Genomic DNA, 20,567 nt, shown 5'->3' with positions numbered 1-20,567 from the left:
CTTAAAAAAAAATTGCCTTTAGCATTTCTTTTAGAGCAGGTTTGCTGAAGACCAGTTGTCTTAGTTTTCCTTCATCTGAGAATGTCTTTATTTCATTTTCATTTCCAAAGGGTATTTTCACCAGTTGTAGAATTTTGGGTTGACAGTTGTTTACCTTCAACACTTTAAAAATGCCATTTCTCAGGCCACCTGGTGGATTAGTTGGTTAAACATATGCCTTTAGCTCAGGTCATGGTCCTAGGGTCCTGGGATCATATCCTGCATCGGACTCCCTGCTCACTGGGGAGTCTGCTTCTCTCTCTCTCTCTGACCCTACCCCCTGCTCCTGCTCTCACTCATTCTCTCTCTCTCTCAAACGAATAAATAAAACATCTTTTTAAAAAATACCATTCCTCTTTCTTCCGGCCTCCCTAGTTTCTGATGAGAAATCTGCAGTCATTCGAATTGTATGCATGCAGTGGGTCATTTTTTTCTGGCTCCTTTAAAGATGTTTTCTTTGTTTCTAGTCATTTTGAAATCATTTTTCTGGATTTAGATGTTTTTTAGATTATCTTCTTGGGGTTTCCTGAGCTTCCTGAATTTGTAAGTTTACATCTTGTGCCAAAATTGGTAAGTGTTTAGCCATTATTTCTCCAAATATTTTTTCTTTTTCCTCACCTTTTGGCATTGTGTTGATACAAATGTTAGGCTTTTTGGTATTGTCCCACAGGTCCCTGGGCTCTGACTTTTTTTTTTTCCCTGTTTTTTTTCTTTGTTTTTAAGATTGGTTGATCCATCTTCATGTTCAGTGACTCTTTGCTCTTATATCTCCATTCTGTTCTTGAGCTCATCTTAGGAATTTATTATTTTAGTTACTGTATTTTTCAGTTCTAAAATTTCCATTTGGATCTTTACAGCTTTAATTTCTTGGCCAAGACTTTCTATTTTCCCATCATTTCAAAAGCTTTTGCCCTTATGATTTGGGGTTTGGTTACAATAACTTTTTAAATCTTTGTCTGATAACTCCATTCTCTGTATCATCATTGATTTTCTTTTCCTTTGAAATAAACATTTTCCTGTTTCTTTGCTGAATAATTTTTGCATATATCCTGGACATAGGCATTAGTATGATATTCTAGGTTTTGGCTAAATCCCAAAGGGAATACCATTCTTTTTAATTTTTAATTTTCAACCTGGCTAGGTCAGTTCACAGGTCAGACCCATCTTCTATGTTTTGTGGTTCCAATATTACATTTTCAAAGCCACTTTGTAGTTCTGTTTGGATCTGTTCCATCTTGTGTACTGCCCTGTAGCCAGGGTAGGATCTGTGCAGTGGTTTACACCATAGTGTAGTTCTCAAATCCTTTGTAAGACTATTTAAGATCAGGTCTATATATGCATAACTCATAGGTGAGTTCAGGAGTTCACATAAAACTTTGTGGGATTGCTCTCTTGAGTTCCCTTCCTTCTATGATCTTGCTGATACTTTGTCTCCTTGAGGCCCCCCTTTCCCAGCCCACTAGCCAGAAAACTGGGCCTTTCAGTTTCCTTGCTTGGCAGTATACTTCCTCTACCTGCATTTATACGTAGGACCAAGTGACTGGAAGACAGAGATAAATGCAACAGACATTTGATCCATGATTTTGGGACCATTGCTCTTCTGGTTAAAACGAATGATTTTCCTTTCTTACAATTTTAGACATCTGTGGTGGTTGTGCTCCTGTCACCCACTCTGAGATTCCCACGGGGGCTGGGGCTGGAGAGAATGGAAGATAATAGTGGATTTCCCTCTTCTGTGACCTTTAGGAGTCTCCTTTCCTGATTCTTGGACCAGAAAAAGAAAGCTGCTCTTGGCATTCTTTTTGTCTGCACTCGGTTGCTCTTTTAGCTTTTTAAGTCAAGGCCTGTTGATTACAGACGGGGGGGGGGGGGGGGGGGGGAGCCAGGCTGCACTGAAGGGCAAAGCTCCAGGAAATTTACCTCGGATTCTGGTCTTCTTCCCCATTCTTATGCTGCCATTTACCTTTCAGACTCTTCAGATAGCTGCCCAATGCAGTCTGTACAGAGTTTATAGTTGTGTTCTTTGGGAGAGACAAGATAAAATATGTTTACACCATTTTGCACAGAACCAGAACCCTTAGGTTGTTATTTTTAGGATGTGAACGTGTGAAACTCAGTCTAACTTGGTTTTAAGTTTCAGGGGGAAAAAATCAGGGAATCTCCTCTCAAATATATATCCCCCCCCATTTACTGGGTACATATTTGCTAGTAATATTAGTAAGAAAGGTTATCCTATGGAAAATGGTTTATGTAAAAATAAGAACTCAACATAATTTATAAAATTTCTATATTCTAAGGATTTAGAAAAATCCTTGGCCTTTTTAAAAAAGATTTGTTTATTTGAGAGAGAGAGAATGGGGGAGGGGCAGAGGGAGAGAGAATGCTCAAGCAGACTCCTTGCTGAGCAAGGAGCTGGATGCAGGGCTCGATCTCACCACCCTGAGGTCGTGACCTGAGCCGAAATTAGAGTCAGAGGCTAAACTGACTGAGCCACCCAGGTGCCCCACTTGGCCTTTTTGATAATGTATGTTTCACTTCTGTTTCTCTTCATGCTGTGATGGAGAAAATACTATAGAAACTACAAGGTTCAAAATTCCTCTGGGGAAGTGTGTAGGTTGTTTTACTGGCTTATATCATAGCTTTATCTTTTAATGTAGTTGCCCATGGGACCTGGAATATAGTTAGTATTCTGTGAAAGTCTGTTGAATGGAAAAATGAGGGATATTTGTTGAAGTAACTTTTTGTAGCTCTAGTCTGCCTTTCAGATGTGGCTATAACTTCTCCACAGATCACATTCTACATTGTGGGGTGTATATGCTATTGAGTATGTGTCCGAGAATCTCTTTCCTGCGGTGGGTATAGGGATGACTGGTGTATCATTTAGGATTGGGTTTTGATATATGTAACAACACCACCAATAAAAACAAATAATAGTGACTTGGTTAAGATGTAGCTTATTTTTCTCTGGCACATGAAGGAAATCAAAGGTGGACAGTCTAGGCCTGTTTGGTGGGTTACAGAATCATCAGGAACATTTCTGCTCTTCCGTCTTCAAGAACACTTTATGGTCCTAACTGACAATTGGTCTATAAATATCATTTGTATATTCCAAGCTGGCTGCTGGAAGAAATGAGAGAAACACAAGAAGGGCCACTTTGCAGTGGGGTCAGCTCTCTTTAAGGGTCCTGCGCCACATCCCATCCATCACTTCTACTTACATGTCATTGCTCAGAACTCAGCCACAGGGCCTCATCTAACTATAGGGGAGTTTGGAATTTTAGTCTTTTATCTGATACAATTTCACCCCAAATAATATTGGGTTCTCTTGCTGGGGAAGAAGGGGAGAAACAGATGTTACAATAGGCAATTCACAGTCTCTGTCAGAACTGCCAGAAACATAAGGATAGAGATTTAACAAATGTCAATAGTGAGTATGGTTATATTATTCTTACAGATTGAGATAAATGGTTCTTAATAGTTTTAATATTTTTCATAGCCTTACAGATTGACTATATAAAAATAAAAATGGAAAAAAGTGGAAAGTTTGTCACCCACCCACTTTGGTGCCCCAGCTAGTTTGTTCCCCTTTCCTAGATGCAACTATGGTTTCTAGTGATTAGTATGTTTCCATTATATATTAAAATGTATTGTATAAAGTAAATATTTTTAAAGTTAATTTTCTTTTCTTTTTTTTTTTAAAGATTTTATTTATTTATTTGACAGAGACACAGCGAGAGAGGGAACACAAGCAGAGGAGAGGGAGAAGCAGGCTTCCTGCAGAGCAGGGAGCCCAATGCAGGGCTCGATCCCAGGACCCCGGGATCATGACCTGAGCTGAAGGCAGACACTTAATGACTGAGCCACAGAGGCGCCCCTAAAATTAATTTTCTAAGTTAAAATGTTATTGATTTTTTTAAAGATTTTACTTATTCGAGAGAGAGAGAGAGAGTGTGAGAGAGAACCCAAGCAGGGGGAAGGGCAGAGGGAGAGGGAGAAGCAGACTCCCTGCTCAGATCCCAGGACTCTGGGATCATGACCTGAGCCAAAGGCAGACATTTAACCAACTGAGCCACCCAGGCGCCCTAAAACGTTATTGATGTAGGGCATGAATCAGATCTGCCCTTGGTGTGGTGGCTATGAGGTTGTGTTATGAAGACAGATGATGCAGTTGGGAGACATGGAAGGCAGACTGAGAGTCACGAGCCCAGATGGAACCTTCTGTCATCTGCCTGGTACTCAGAAACTGGTTCTGAAGCACTGTTTTCTCTTTCTTTAATGAGCTAGCCTTTGTATGTAGATTCCTTAGTGTGGTGAATAACAAATATTGTGGGTAAGTGCTGCTAACTCACTTGTAGTGTTTTCACAAAATGACATCATGAGTCAGACAAAGAACTGGGTCTTCCCATTACTCTTAGGATAAAGTTTAGCACTTTATCTAGCTAACAAGGACTGGCCTGCTCTGGTTCCTGCCTGTCTTCCCAGGGTCATCTTTCATCATTCTTCTCATAGTTGATGTTTCCTTCCCAGTACCCTCTCTAAGAAGCCACGCTCTTCTGCCTCGGGGTTTGTGCCCCTGCTGTTCCCTGCACAATCACCCTGAACCTTTCACCTGGTCAACTCCAACTCTTCTCCTTGTCCTTCAGATCTCGTTTAATATCACTTTCCTTTTAAGCCCCTAAGTTAAGTTAGATAGATAAGTTAGATTTCTTTCCCCCGTACTTATCACATTGTTATTTTATAATTATTTGTGTAGCTCTTCATGTAATATCCTGTTAAATTCTCTAGATTGTTAGCTTCATGAGGCTGTGGACCGTATTTGGTGTATCACTGTTTCATTGGCTTAGTGCTTACAAGTGTAAGCATTCACTCAGCAAATATTTGGTGAAAAATATTTGGTGTATGTGGGATGATTTCAGCTAAGCCACTGGGTATCCAGACAATTGGTCAAATATTATTCTGCGTGTGTCTGTGAGGGTCTTTCTGGATGAGATTAACATTTGAATTGGTAGACTGAGTAAAGCGGGCTTCCCTACCTAATGTGGGTGGGCCTCATCCAGTCAGTTGAACATCTGAATAGAACAAAAAGGCTGACCCTCTTTTTTTTTTTAAGTTTTTATTTATTTATTCATGAGACACAGAGAGAGAGGCAGAGGGAGAAGCAGGCTCCCTGCTGAGCAAGGAACCCAACATGGGACTCGATCCCAGCACTGGGGGATCATGACCTGAGCCGAAGGCAGACGTTTAGCTGACTGAGCCACCCAGGCGCCCTAAGTATAAGAGAAGTTCTATTGGAGTGATTGGGAAGAGCAATCGGTTGCTGAAGGCAGTTCAGAATAATAAAAACATGCCTTCTCATTTTATTTTATCATAAAATGTGTAAATGCACATGACTTGTCAGCCCTTACTGACATCTATTCTTTGAATCTGCTGATGCGAGGGATTCCAGGACCACACGTTTACATAAACAACACGCGTAATGTGTTTGTCACACTATCCACTCTCAGTTTCTCGAAAGTAGAATGAGAACTAAAGCCACTTCTGAAACACCCTTGGCGCAGATCCTGGATTTTGAGTGTTTTCTAATCTTTTATAATTGTCCTGTCAAGTATTTTCACCACAATTTTTTAAACTATTGAATCTTTCTAGGAATTAACAATTTAGTTTTCATAGAAACAGTAACTTTTTCTTTTCACATTTGTACTTACTAGTTTGCAGATTACATCATGTAATTATAATAACAAGTTCAACAGGTATGAACAAGTTTGGGAATCAACACAACTGCCTCTTTTTTTTTTTAAAGATTTTTAAAAAATTTATTTATCTGACAGAGAGAGTGCACAAGCCGGGGGAGCAGAGGGAGAGGGAGAGTCAGGCTCCTGCCAAGCGGGGAGCTGGATGCGGGGCTTGATCCCAGGACCCTGGGATCATGACCTGAGCTGAAGGCAGACACCTAACCATCTGAGCCACCCAGGCACCCCAAGGCTGACCCTCTTGTGAAGAAGAGGGAATCCCTCTTGTCTGTCTGCCTTCAAGCTGGGACATCAATTTTTTTTCCTACTTCTGGATTTGAACTGAAACACTGGCTCTTCCTGGGTCTTAAGCCTGCTGGCCTTTGGACTAGAACTGTACTCTCAGTTCTCCTGACTTCTCAGGCCTTTGTGCATGGACTGGAATTGCACCATTGGCTCTCTTGGTTCTCCAACTTGCCAACTTCAGATCTGGGGACTTGTCAGCCTTCATATCTGCATGAGCCAATTCCTTATAATAAATTTCTTCATATATGTGATGTTTATACACACACCCTGTTTGTTCTGTTTCTCTGGAGACCCTTGACCAATACCAATGACAATCTCCCATAAAGTAACTAAGAGGAGACAAAACATTTCTGAAAATCTCAACTGTGGATCTGAAGTAAGAAAGCCATCTTGTGGCGTTTCTGGGAATATCACGTTGATATGTGAAGTATATATCCCTTGGAAACTGAAGCATTATTCTCTGCAACAGTTCTTTATTTTTTAGGTTTTTATTTAAATTCCAATTAGTTAACATATAGTGTAATATTAGTTTCAGGTGTATAATATAGTGATTCAACACTTCCATACAACACCCAGTGCTCATCACAACAAGTGCCCTTCTTAATCCCCATCACCCATCTAGCCCATCCCTGACCCACCTCCCTTCTGGTAACCATCAGTTTGTTCACCATAGTTAAGAGTCTGTTTCTTGGTTTGCCTCTCTTTTTTTTTCCCTTTGCTTGTTTGTTTTGTTCCTTACATTCTACATATGAGTGAAATCATGTGGTATTTGTCTTCCTTTGACTGACTTATTTCACTTAGCATTATACACTCTAGCTCCATCCATGTCATTGCAAAGGACAAGATTCATTCTTTTTTATGGCTGAGTAATATTCCTTTATAAATATACACACACCCTCCACATCTTCTTTATTATTAGTTGATGGACACTTGGGCTGTTTTCATAATTTGGCTATTGTAGATAATGCTTCTATAAACATCAGGGTGCATGTATAACTTTGAATTAGTATTTTTGTATCCTTTGGGTAAATACAGAGTAGTGCAATTGCTGGATCATAGGGTAGTTCTATTTTTAACTGTTTTCCAGAGTGGCTGCACCAGTTTGCATTCCCACCGACAGTGCATGAAGGATCCTTTTTCTCCACATTCTCACCAACACCTGTTATTTCTTGTGCTACTGATTTTAGCAGTTCTGAGAGGTGTGAGGTGATACCGCATTGTAGTTTTGATATGCATTTCAGTGATGATCAGTGATGTTGAGTATCTTTTCATGTGTCTGTTGGCTATCTGTATGTCTTTGGAAAAATGTCTATTCATGTCTTCTGCCCATTTAAAAAAATTTTATTTATTTATTTTAGAGAAGGAGGGGCAGAGAGAGGTGGAGAGAGAAAATCTCAAGCAGACTCCCCACTGAGCATGGTTCCCCCCCCACACAATGTAAGGCTTAATGCGGGGCTTGATCCCACAACCCTGAGATCATGACCTGAGCCAAAATCAAGAGTCAGATGGTTAACTGACTGAGTCACCCAGGCACCCCTCTTCTGTCCATTTTTTAATTGGATTAATTGTTTTTTTGGTGTTGAGTTTTGTAAGTTCTTTATAGATGTTGGATACTAACCCTTTATCAGATACATCATTTGCGAATATTTTCTTCGATTCCATAGGTTGCCTTTTAGTTTTTTTTCCTTCACTGTCTGCAACAGTTCTTAAAATATTTTGTACCAAGTCCCCTTTGGAAATTTGGTGAAGTCCATGGCTTTCTTAAAGCAGTGGTTTCAGATAAATAGAATGCATAATGTTATAAAAGAAACCAAGTATGATATAGGTATCAAAATATTAAAAAATAAATATGTGATATTATAAGATATATTCTTCTTTATGAAAGACAAATAGCAAGACAGTATATTTAAATGTGAGCAATTTAAAGGAAAATTTCATATATTAAAGAGATTGTTGTGAAGGTTGCTGACATGACTAGCTTGTGTGCCTTTTTGTGTTACAAACAAACTTATTGTGGGTCTAAAATTACTGTAATTTCAAAGTAATGATAAACGCAAGTGTTATTTCAAGATATATGCTGGAAGTTTAATGTGATAAAAAATATTATTTCTATTTATGACAGTCACAGGAACTACTACTACTACTGTTTCTTTTGTTTATTATCTTCTTTTACAATGGAAGGAAATACTAAGTTTTACAGTGCAAAAAGATGCCCATATTTATTTATTTATTTATTTAAGATTTTATTTATTTATTAGAGAGCACATGTGCCTGAGCAGGGGAGGGGCAGAAGGAGGACGAAAGAATCTCAAGCAGACTCCATGCTGAACGCTGAGCCCAGCATCTGACACGGGGTTTGAGCTCACGACCCTGAGACCATGAACTTAGCCAAAACCAAGAGTCGGACGCTTAATTGACTGAGCCATCCAGGCGCCCCAAGATGCCCACATTTAAAGACTCCTGAATTATATCTACTGATTCCTTGCATGTCTGTCATTAGGTCCATGTGTGAAAGTGATATGCATTCAGTAGAAACTGTATTTTGAATTTTGAATTTTGATCTCTTCCTGGGCTAATGATACGAGGTATGGCCTTCTCTTGTGGTGCTAGGCAGTGGCAGTAAGCTGCAGCTCCCGACCAGCCATGTAACTGCAAGGGGGAACAGCTGGTCCACTTAACCATTCTGTACCCATCCGTCTACTCTGTTTTTCACTTGCGGTATTATATTCAATCAGTTATGTGAGGTATTAAGTGCTTATTTATATAATAGACTTTGTGTTAGATAATTTCAGCCAACTGTAGGCCAGTGTAAATGTTCTGAGCACATTTAAGGTAGGTTAGACTAAGCTGAGATGTTTGTTAGGTTAGAGGTATTAAATGCATTTTCGACTTAATGGCATTTTCAACTTAGGAGGGGTTTATTGGGATGTAACCCCATTGTAAGTTGAGGAAGAGCTGTACATAGAACCAAACTACATGGAAATGAAAAGTTGTTTCAGATTCATATATTCATCCATTTGTTTACTTAAAACTTATTGAGGCCCTGTTCCATCTTGACATTTTACTGGGTGCTGTTCAAATATGAATATCATAGTTCCTGTCCTCCAGAAGCACCTAGACCTTTGGGTAAAACAGCACTTCAGCAGAAATAATGAAGTATGAGAAGTTGCATGATGGAAGTACTTGATGCTTTGGGAGGACCTTGGAGGATGCCTTGCCAATCCAGAGAGGAGGAGGAAGGCCTCCTCATCATCATTCAGGAATAGGCAAAAGGCATTTACAAATTCATGTTTAATTTAATGTTAAATTTTTCATACTCCGTAGATTCTTTGACTAGCTCAAAGAATTAAGAAATCAAACAAAGTTATAATTCATGATTATCTTGTAATCCCAATGTTTCTGATTCACTATATGAATAATTACTACATGTAGTATCATAGGCATATCTAGAATGGTGTAAATTTGCATGTGATTATTAGGGCCTCTACTGACAATCAGTATTACCCATTTGGTTTGGATGAGATTTGGCTTTTTTTAATCGCTTGTGTGCATTGGCAGTTTCAATAGTTTACTAAGAATTACCAGTCTGCTCACCTCCAGTCTACTTACTTAACAGGTACTTTACTGATTTGGTGACTTTGTGAAATTTACCTTAAAACTTGCTTGGGGACACAGGCATTCGATTTTGCTGAAAGAATTTTAAAATCTTTTTTTTTTTTTAAAGATTTTATTTGAGGGGGAGGGGGCATGCCTGCACGGGGGGAGGGGCAGAGGGAGAGGGAGAAGCAGGCTCCCAGCTAAGTAGGGAGACTGACACAGGGCTTAATCCCACGACCCCCCAATCTCCACCCCAGTCAAAGGCAGATGCTTAACCAACTGAGCCAACCCAGGTGCCCCAAGAATTTAAAAATCTTACTAATGATTTTAAGAGCTATGTTTGGAAAATGTAGTATTAACATTGATGGTTAATAATTTCTCAGCCTTAAAAGGAATCTATAAAGGCTAGTAATCTGAGTTTTAAGTGAGAAATACTTAAACTATTTAATTAAACCTCTTATCCAATATTTTAAAAATCCATTTGCTCTCTTAGGTAGAGATGCTCTTTCTCTTCATTAATTAAGCAAACATATCACTTAAACTACAAAATAGTTATACTTGCTGATATCCTGTGATACCTAGATGAAATGATTTTTAGGTGTTATGGTTATGATATTTTGCTATAAATTTTAGGGTATCTGGGGCCAAGTATATTTTATTTATTTTTTAATTAAAACTCAATTAATTAACATATAGGGTATTATTAGTTTCAGAGGTAGAGTTTGGTGATTCATCAATTGCATATAATACTCAGTGCTTACTACATCAAGTGCCCTCCTTAATGCCCATCACTCAGTTACCCCATTCCCCCCACCCTCCAGCAACCCTCAGTTTGTTTCCTGTAGTTAAGAGTCTGTTATGGTTTGTCTCCCACTCTGATTTTATTTTATTTTTCCCTCCCTTTAGGGCCAAGTGTATTTTAGATTTATTTTTGTAATCATTACTTCTGCCAGTTTAAATTACGCTATATAAATATGAGTAAAAATTAATTGCTGTGTAATGACACAGAATGTTTTTTTTAAAGAAGCTGTTGTTACTATATTATTGGTTTTAAATAATTTTCTGCCTCTTAAAGGAGATGATCACTAGAGAATTTGGTTGCATAGCTGAATGCATGCAAAATAATCATTTAAAAACTTTGGAAATGTGTATCCCATCTGGCTGATTGGTATTTTTGAAGAAATGAGGTTACATACACCAGGAAAGTTCTAGAAGTCATTATTTATATTTTTAATTAGAATTAAAAAAATCAGTTTCAAAGAACAATATTTGGCACTGTGGAAGACTCAGAAGAAGGAACCCTTCAATATATGTCCAGGACAAATTAGAATCACTTTTCTTTCTATAGTTACAGAATATGCACATAAACTATGCTAATACATTTGACAATATTGACATTTAAATCTAAAGCTCACTTTGATCTCTTATTTCAGAATAATAAATAATAAAAACAAACATTACAATAAATGCATTTTATAATGAACTATTCATATATAGATTACTTGAAGATTTTTGTGATTTAGACAGTGTTTTCCTTCTTGCCATTCTACTTGATTACTTTGATTTTCCTTATTCAGGAAAAACGGCAAATTACTGAAGCTTATTGCAAACATTAAAGATGGTTAGCACGGAATTCAGATTGTATCTGTTCTGTTTTTATAGTAATCATTTCTGATAAATTACTCAGGACAAAGTTACTTTCTCAGGTGCAAATGTAGTTTCTGATATAAGTCTCTTGTTATGTCAGGAATTTTGTTTTCCTTTCTGCTTGATAGTCTCAGTTTTCTCAAGAAGATATACATAGAACAATTAGTAGAGCCCAGAAGAATAGTTGTCCTGTGCTGTCCTTAGTAGTGAGACAGCATACCATTCTGCCGTCTAGGAATCCGGCCCAGAAGGTTTTGTAAGGAGGAGGGAAAGAAAAATAAAGATAGAAAATGACAAAACCAGGCTTGAACCTAGGGTGTATGAGAAAGCTTTTGGGGAATTAGAATTATAGGTGGTCTGGAAACTTAATATATCTACAGAAGTCTAAATTTTTTAACTACATGAAAGACTCAGAAGAAAGCAAATGGAAGTTAGAAGCTGCATGTATACTTTGGATACACTATCCTTTGTTGGATAGGCCTCACAGCATAACTCTAAGGTAATTCTTTGAAGCAGGTATTTGTTACATCAGCTTTTAAGGAGGAAAATGTATTAAGCTAGTGTTTCACTGTATTAAGCTAGTGTTTAATAAGGAGAATGTATTAAGCTACTGTTTATAATCTCTACAAAATATATATGAATATATTTCTGTTAGTATGAAAAAATGAAAGATAGAGCCAGGATTATTAAATGGTTCAAAATTCTATTTATTGTTTCTCTGACTGAATACTTTCTGGGAAGTTGCTGGTTGGTAATCACATTGATGTGTCATTCTTAAAAACTGGTTTAAGCTAAGTCATGCCATATATATTTTTAAATTTTCAGGGATTTTAAGATTTAAGTTTGCTTACTCATTGACTTACTTTTTTAAAATTATTTGTAAAGTGTAGTAGTAGAATATGAACCTTATCCTAGGACTTTAATTTGACCCAGTTTCCCATATTCTTAAGCCCTAGTTTTTTGTTTTGTTTTTGGTGGTTATTGTTAAGAGCTGAATTGACACTTTTTTATGCCATAGAATATTTGGCTAACAGTGTGTGGGTGTTTATAGTTACTAACCATCAAAGGACAGCAAAAGATAGCCAGATGGCATTGTCATTTTATGGCAAAAGATACGAGAGACCTGTTAGGTCAGACCAAGATTGGGAAGTTTATGTAAAAAGAAGGACTGATATACCAATAAGTGATTAAGTGCCATTATTAAGTAAATGCAGGAGCATATGTTAGTGCTTCTGATAATAAGCCTTATTCTTAGAATATTGATAATTTTGATTTTTATTTTGCAGGCAGATTTTCAAGGTATAATATTCAGAAGTTTACTACTTTTTACATATGTCCATGTATTTTTGAGATTTTTAACTTTAGTTTTTTTCCCCATTTTTAATTTCAGAATTTTTCATTTTAAGCTAGAGAAACATCTATTAAATTTTCTTTCCTTTTCAAATAGATTACTGTATATAATTCTTTTATTCCAAAGAGTTATTCATGACATTTTGCTTTAAATGATCAGTCTTCCCAGTTACATCTGTAACAAGTGAAGTATGCTTTCCATTTTATAGTTACTTTTTTATACAAATATCCCTCTTTTGTTCATTTGTTTATTTATTTATTTATTTAATTTATTTATGTGTATATTTATTTATTTTGGGTGGTGAGGGCAGAGGGAAAGAGAGAAAGAGAATCTTAAGCAGGCTCCATACCCAGCATGGAGCCCCATATGGGGCTCAAACGCACAACTCTGAGATTGTGACCTGAGCTGAAATCAAGAGTTGGACGCTTAACCAACTGAGCCACCCAAGTGCCCCATTCCTATTAATTTTAAACTTAAATTTACCAAGAATTAATATGCTAATCAGTTTTCTGAGCAATAATTTTGCTGGTTTTAAAACTTTTACTATTTCTCTAAAATTAAATATTTAAAGCTTTCTGTTTTGTTTATGCAGCAAATTGCTGAATTCTAGTTATATCAGGTTCTTTTCTAAGCACTAAGGATGAAGCAGTGGGAAAAAAAAAAAAAAAGACAAAATTCCCTGACCTCATGGACTTCGTATTCTGACTGGGGAACACAGACCACAGATAAAAAGAAAATGGCATGCAAAAGGTTCCAGCAATACCATGAGTGTCTCCTGGTACCTGCTGGAACTCCTAGACAAGGGCCTGTCAGGCTGCACTGTCTGCTCTTCCCCAGGCATGCAGGAGGGATGGTGGGGTAGGCCCAGCTGAACACACCAGATTATCCTTTAGGAAAGGGCCCATCCATGACCCAGCAACTGGATCACTAGGTATTTACCCCAAAGATACAGACGTAGTGAAAAGAAGGGGCACATGCACCCCAATGTTCATAGCAGCAACGTCCACAATAGCCAAACTGTGGAAAGAGCCGAGATGCCCTTCAACAGATGAATGGATAAAGAAGATGTGGTCCATATATACAATGGAATATTACTCAGCCATCAGAAAGGATGAATATCTACCATTTACATCAACATGGATGGAACTGGAGGAGATTATGCTAAGTGAAATAAGTCAAGCAGAGAAAGTCAATTATCATATGGTTTCACTCATATGTGGAACATAAGGAAAAGCGTGGAGGACCACAGGGGAAGGGAGGGAAAACTGAATGGGAAGAAATCGGAGGGAGACAAACCATGAGAGACTCTGGACTCCAGGAACCAAACTGAGGGTTACAGAAGGGAGGTGGGTGGGGGGATGAGGTAACTGGGTGATGGGCGTTAAGGAGGGCACGTGTGGTGATGAGCACTGGGTGTTATATGCAACTAATGAATCGTTGAACACTACATCAAAAACTAATGATGTACTATATGCTGGCTGATTGAACATAATAAAGAAAAAGCAAAAGAAAAAAAAAAGGGCCCATCCAACTGCTAAGGAGCAGAGCAGCTCCAGAGGACCTCCAACTGAACACGTAACAATGAGGGCTTTTGCAGTCATAAGGGTGGCTACTATTGGAGAAAAATATCTGGGAACTGGGCACCACCTGTGCTGATAGCACTTGGAGACCTTCTGAGAAGTCAAGATTGTAAACAGTTTCTTATACTGGAGGTTCTGGAGCCATTGGTCCCAGCCCGCCCTTGTCAGCAATTTGGAGAGCTCTGCCAGGGGTCATCCAGGGGACAAATCTATTTGACTTTCTTCAGGCTGCCCCCTGGACTCAGGAGTTGAATCAGATATAAAGCTTTCCACCAGTGACATGAATGAATGGGCCTAAACATAAAAAATTAGAAGAAAAAGTTGTCTGTTGACCTCCTTCACCTGCTTTCTGAGATTGGATGTGTCATCTACCTCGGATGAACCAAATTGTCTTTTTCCCAGAGTAATACTCAGGAGTCACTATTCTGCCATTGTGGGAAGCTCTCAGGGACAGAGGAGGATGGCTGTAGAATCACCCAATACAAAGTGAGCACATTTCTACCATCCAGGTTGTCTAAGAAGCATCAGGTGTGGTTACTGTGAGTGAACCCAACCATCACCTTTTTGGTGAACTTTTGCCAGACCCAGGGGAACAACCATGTCTACTCAGAGAAGCCTCTTGGGCTTTGGTAGCTCCAGGGGCAGTCGTCTTCTCCAGGGGAACTGCTCATCCCATTCTCCCAGATTAATGACTACCAGGGTTTCTCTGCTATTACTTTCCTTCATATTATGTTCCAGCAAATCTCTTTGGTCCATTCTGGATTTTTGTATCAATCCATCAGTTATATTTCATTGCTTGTTTTCCAAGCCTCATGTTTTATTCAGTGTTCATTGTAAACAAGTAACATAGAATAATAATAGGGTTCTAATGGACATACTGGCTGAGTCTGGAAAGGCTTTAGAGAAGAGGGAGCATTTGAGGTCAGACTTGAAAGGTGGAAAAGCAAGGAAAACATTTTTGTCCATGGTGTCATGAAAGAATAAAAGACTGCTGTGTTCAGGCAATGGTGAAAAATTTTGTGTAGCTAGGAGTATAATAAGAATAGTAGGGTAGGAGAAGGGAGGGAAAAATGAAACAAGACGAAACCAGAGGGGGAGATAAACCATAAGAGACTCTTAATCTCAGGAAACAAACTGAGGGTTGCTGGAGTGGAGGGGAGTGGGAGGGATGGGGTGGCTGGGTGATGGACACTGGGGAGGGTATGTGCTTTGGTAAGCGCTGTGAATTGTGTAAGACTGATGAATCACAGACCTGTACCTCTGAAACAAAGGATACATTATATCTTAAAAAAAAAAATAGTAGTAGATGGGGTACCTGGGTGGCTCAGTTGGTGAAGCGTCTGCCTTCAGCTCAGATCATGATCCCAGAGTCCTGGGGTCCAGCCCCGCTTTGGGCTCCCTGCTCAGTGGGGAGTCTGCTTCTCTTCCTCCCTCTGCTGCTCCCACTGCTTGTGCTCTCTCTCTCTCAAATAAATAAAATCTTAAAAAAAAAGCGTCAACATTAAGAAAAAAGAATAGTAGGAGATAATTTGGGAGAGGAGTGTTGGAACAGGTGCCTCAATCATATATAAGGCATTTTTTAAATCTGTTTTATAGGGGAGGCACAGCAGGTCATAGGTGACCTATTCATGTTCATAATTTTAAAATCTTATAATTTCTACTCATTTATATATTGAATAATGTTAATAGTATTTACATTTTTCATTTGCATATCTTCACATCATTTTCTGCATTACCTAATTTCAAAACTAACAATATGAATGACACAGATCTGAAAATATTATAGTATTAGAATATTTAAAGATGAGGAAACTGAGGTATTGAGAGATGATATGATCTCACAGTTGAATGGCCATGTTTAGATAATACCAGATCTTCTGATTTTTTATTCCATGTATCTGTTGGATCTTATGTATATATGTATATAGGTTTTGGTTTTTATTCCCTTCGAATTATTGTGCTTTTCTTTTCTCCATAGGAGTTGGCTTTTACCCTGGAAGAGAGACAACAGTTGAATATTCATGGATTGTTGCCACCTTGCTTCAACAGTCAGGATATCCAGGTTCTTAGAGTAATTAAAAATTTTGAGCGTCTGACCTCTGACTTTGACAGGTAACACATTCCTGAAGATGATTTTTATATTTCTCTTAGGCAGTTGTCTGGTTTATTTTTTATTGGTTGAGAAAGTTAAAATATTTAGTGACTTGGAAAGAGTAGTCAAGTTTGAGAAGAACTTACCTATAAATACAATGATGTTTTTAAAAATATTTTTTTAAAAACTATTTGAGAAAGAGCATGAGAGAGAGTGAGAGAGAGTGAGCATGAGCGGGGGTGGGGAGAGAGGGAGAAGCAGGCTCCCTGTTGAGCAGAGAACCCGATGTGGGATTCGATCCCAGGACTTCAGGATCATGACCTGAGCCGAAGCCAGACGCTCAACTAACTGAGCCACCCAGGCACCCCCTTTTTAAAGATTTTATTTATTTGAGAGACAGAGAGAGACAGAGCATGAGCAGCGGGGGGGGGGGGGGGGGGGAGAGGGAGAAGCAGACTCCTCGCTGAGCAGGGAGCCTGATGCGGAACTCAGTCCCAGGGCCCCGGGATCATGACCTGAGCCAAAGGCTGACACTTAACTGACTGAGCCACCCAGGCGCCCCATAAATACAATGATGTTTTAAAAAAAATTTACCCTTGGTACGAACATTGGAATAATATAAAATTCTCCTTTCTTAAATATATCCTCAAAGAGACTGCTTTTCTCTTGTGATGAGATGGTTGCTGTGAAGGTGAATTATCAGGAAATGCCCTTTAAGACAGAGTAAAACAGGACATAATGGCTTTCAGTCAGACTTGAAGTTCATTGTAGATAAAAGCATACTTTTTCAACATCCAGGCTTGGTTCTAACACTACTGCAAACTTGGGTCACTTACTTTTAGAATTTGGCTTCTATGTCTGCACAAAGATGAAGGTAATATTGTTCCCTACCTTTGGAATTGGGTAGCCTTCAGTTGAAATTCGGGCTGTGGTTCACTAGGGGCCTTAAGCACACTATTGCAACCATTGCCATGACCACTGTGTCTGTCTTGCCCCATACTTGCGGCTGGGCCCTTTCTTACTAAGACACTGCAACTCTCTAAACCTGAGGGTTTTTTTATTTGTGGGTTGAAAGAAATAATAGTTATTTGAAAATATTATTGCAAAGGTTGGAAGAGGTAGCAAACCAGTACCTAGTATTTGTATTAGTCAGGTTCTCCAGAGAAAAAGAACCGAAATGTACACATATCTTGCTGGTTCTATAGAGAGAGGCTGACTGACTGACTGACTGATTGATTTTTAAGGAATTGGCTTACATGATTATGGAGCCTAGGTAAGTCCTAAATCTGTAGGCTGGAAACCAAGGGAAGAGCTGCAGTTCCAGTCCAAAGGCAGTCTGTTGGCAGAATTCCTTTTTGCTGGGGGGTTGAAGATTAATAATAATTATGGAGTAGATGGGGCACCTGGGTGGCTCACTCAGTTGAGCAGCCGACTTTTGGTTTCAGCTCAGGTTGTGATCTCAGGGTCATGGGATCGAGCCCCGTGTTGGGCTCCACGCTCAGCGGGGTGGCTGCTTGAGGATTCTCTCCCTCTGCCCCTCCCTGACTTGTGCTGTCTCTTTCTCTCTCTCTAAGATGAATAAATAAATCTTTAAATAATAATAATTAGAATAATAATAATAATGGAGTAGCAGTCCAACTTCCCTTTGGTAGTCAGGATCAATCACCCCATCTAGCACAGTAACTCTTTTCTTTGCTTGTTGATTCAAAGGCGTATGGTGGCCAAAGTAGCCAGCAGCAATATTAACCTAGAGTTCAATGGAGTCATCATCTCCTGGTAGAAACATTCCTCCCTTTGGAACTAAGACTTCTAGGCCAGTAGAGCATAAATTCACAGGTTCAGGAAGCCGAAATTTTGCTAGTGGGTCACTGGGGGTTATAGTGAGTAGTGCTGCACACTTCATTTCCATCCCTTGATTCTTTGACCTGTGAATCCTGGCTAGGGAGAAATAGCACCGTATAGTGGACAGTGATTCAGCACCATATGGTGGACAGTGATTCTGGCATCCAGGAGAACATTGCTCCAGCTTTGCAGGTTACCACCTACCTGGTGCTGTAACTGAGTCTTCAGAAGGCTGTTCTGCCATTCTGTCACGCCAGCTGCTTCTGGATGGTGGGAAACATGGTGAATTCCATGAATATAGGCCCATTGCCAGATTTCATTTACTCTCATTGGAAGTGAGTTCTTTGATTAATAGCAGTATTGTGTGGACAACTGTAATGGTGTTTAAGGCACTCTGTAAATCTTTGGATTATAGTTTTGGCAGAAGTATTGTGTGTAGGGGAAACAAATCTGTATCCAGAATATTTATTCCAGTAAGAACCAACACCACACCTTCCATGATGGAAGCAGTCCAGTGTAATCAGCCTGCCACCAGCTGGCTTGCTGATCACCCCCTAGAATGGTGCCATATCAGCTCTTCAGCATTGGTCTCTTCTCGCAGATGGGATATTCAGCAGTGTCTCTAGCCAGGTTGGCTTTGGTGAGTGGAAGTCCATGTTGCTGAGCCCATGGATAACCTCCATCCCTGCCATGGCTACTTTTTATGAACCCATGAGTGATGACAGGGGCAGCTGGGGAAAGAGGCTGGCCTGTTTGCCTAATGTATATGTTTGCTGCTTCTTAAACTCCTTTATAATCCCTTTCATTTGTTCATAAGTCTTTCCTTCAGACTCTGATGTTTTTACTTTATATTCTTTTCCTGGGCCATTTACCTCTACCTCGTAAGAGCTGGTCACATTTATGTTTTTTACCACAGTCTATTCTCAAATATTTATTGAGCATCAACTGAGTGTCAGGTGTTCTTTGAGATATTGGGATTATTGATGATGATCTCTGCCCTCAGGGAACTTAGGTAAATTATTTTTTAAAATTATTAGATACTAAATAGTAAAATAATAAATTAATATGCTAGAAATTGACAGGTGCTGATGAAAAAAAAGTAGGGTAAGAGGAGCTGAGAATGCTGGGGGTTAGGGTGGTCAGTTTCTGTAGTTATATTTTTATATCAATCAGGATAGACTTCATTGAGAAGGTGATTCATGAGCGAGTAATCAAAGGCAATGAGGTAATTAACCGTGAGGGAAACTGAGGCATAGTGTTCTTCAGCCAGTATGTTCAAGGGTCAGCAGAGACCTGTGTCTGCAGCAGAATGAGCTAGGGGAAAATGGTAGGTTGGGAGGGGAAGTTAGTGAGGTAGTGGAGGACAGATTGTGAGTGGCTTTGAAGGCCACTAAAGGACTTTGGCCTTATTCTGGGTGAGATGGGAGCCAGTCAGGGTTTTGAACAGATCAACATGATCTGACCTATATTTCAAAAAGACTGTCTGCAATGTTGAGAATAGAATGTAGGCTGGAAGAATATTTAGGAAACTATCACATTAATCCAGGTAAGAGATTAGACCCAGGATGGTAATAATGAAGGTGTTTAGATTTTGGATATATGTTAAAGGTAAAGTCAACCTAATTTCCTAACATATTAGATATGGGTGTTAGAGAGCTTTCAGAGAAGAGGAGGAAGCAACAAAGAAACAGGAAAGGAATGACCAGTGAGACAGGAGGAAAACCAAGAAAAATATGATGGCCTGGAAAAAGAGGGTATTGAGCTCGAAGGAAGGGCAGATGTTTTCACAGGTAAAGTAAGATGAGGTCTGAGAATTGATTATTGATTTAGCAATGATGATTTCCACATCACTAAATCAGCTTTAGCATGCCTGAAAGTCATCATCTTCCCAAATGTTACAGGGTTTGCTATAACCCATCTATTTGCCAAACATTAGAATCCTTGGATCTCTGACTCCAAATTCCATGCATTTTCAACTATTCCAGGGAGTGGAAATCAACTTAAAAATGCTGGTAAGATTAAGTACAATTTTGCAAGACTATTTTAAGTTGTACTGAGCAGTTTGGGTTTTATTCTATGAATTATCGAAGGTTACAGGTAACATGATGAGGTTGAGGTTTAAAAAAAAAAGAAAGAAAGAAAGAGAACTCTGGGTTAGGAATGTCTCTAGAAAGAAAAAGGCCATTTGATACAAACAATAAGTCTCTTGAACGTGCCTACCTTAGTAATTTTTAGGGTTGGTGCTAAATTCCTTATTTTCTACTTGTCATTTCCCTTCGTTATTCAGTACTACAAGTTACAGGACGAAGTCTGTTTACTTAAGTTAATGTTTAAATTATATCTACAGTGGTATTTTTATTTTAAAAAAGGGATAAAGTCTTTCC

The 20,567-nt window shown here is 39.0% G+C and overlaps 1 protein-coding gene across 1 annotated transcript in view; it reads left to right on the top strand.

Moving 5' to 3' along the window:
• ME1 (malic enzyme 1) overlaps nt 1-20,567 on the top strand; it is a 193,544-nt gene that overhangs the window by 11,948 nt on the left and 161,029 nt on the right. The window contains exon 2 of the mRNA XM_025861900.2: nt 16,228-16,361. Coding sequence (XP_025717685.1) covers nt 16,228-16,361 — 134 coding nt within the window. The remainder of the gene's footprint in view (nt 1-16,227; nt 16,362-20,567) is intronic.

This window comes from Callorhinus ursinus, unplaced genomic scaffold, assembly GCF_003265705.2.
Source record: "Callorhinus ursinus isolate GAN/ISIS: 27379988/994484 unplaced genomic scaffold, GSC_fseal_2.0 scaffold6, whole genome shotgun sequence".
Lineage (NCBI taxonomy): Eukaryota > Metazoa > Chordata > Mammalia > Carnivora > Otariidae > Callorhinus > Callorhinus ursinus.
This window is presented reverse-complemented; position numbering and strand designations above follow the sequence as displayed.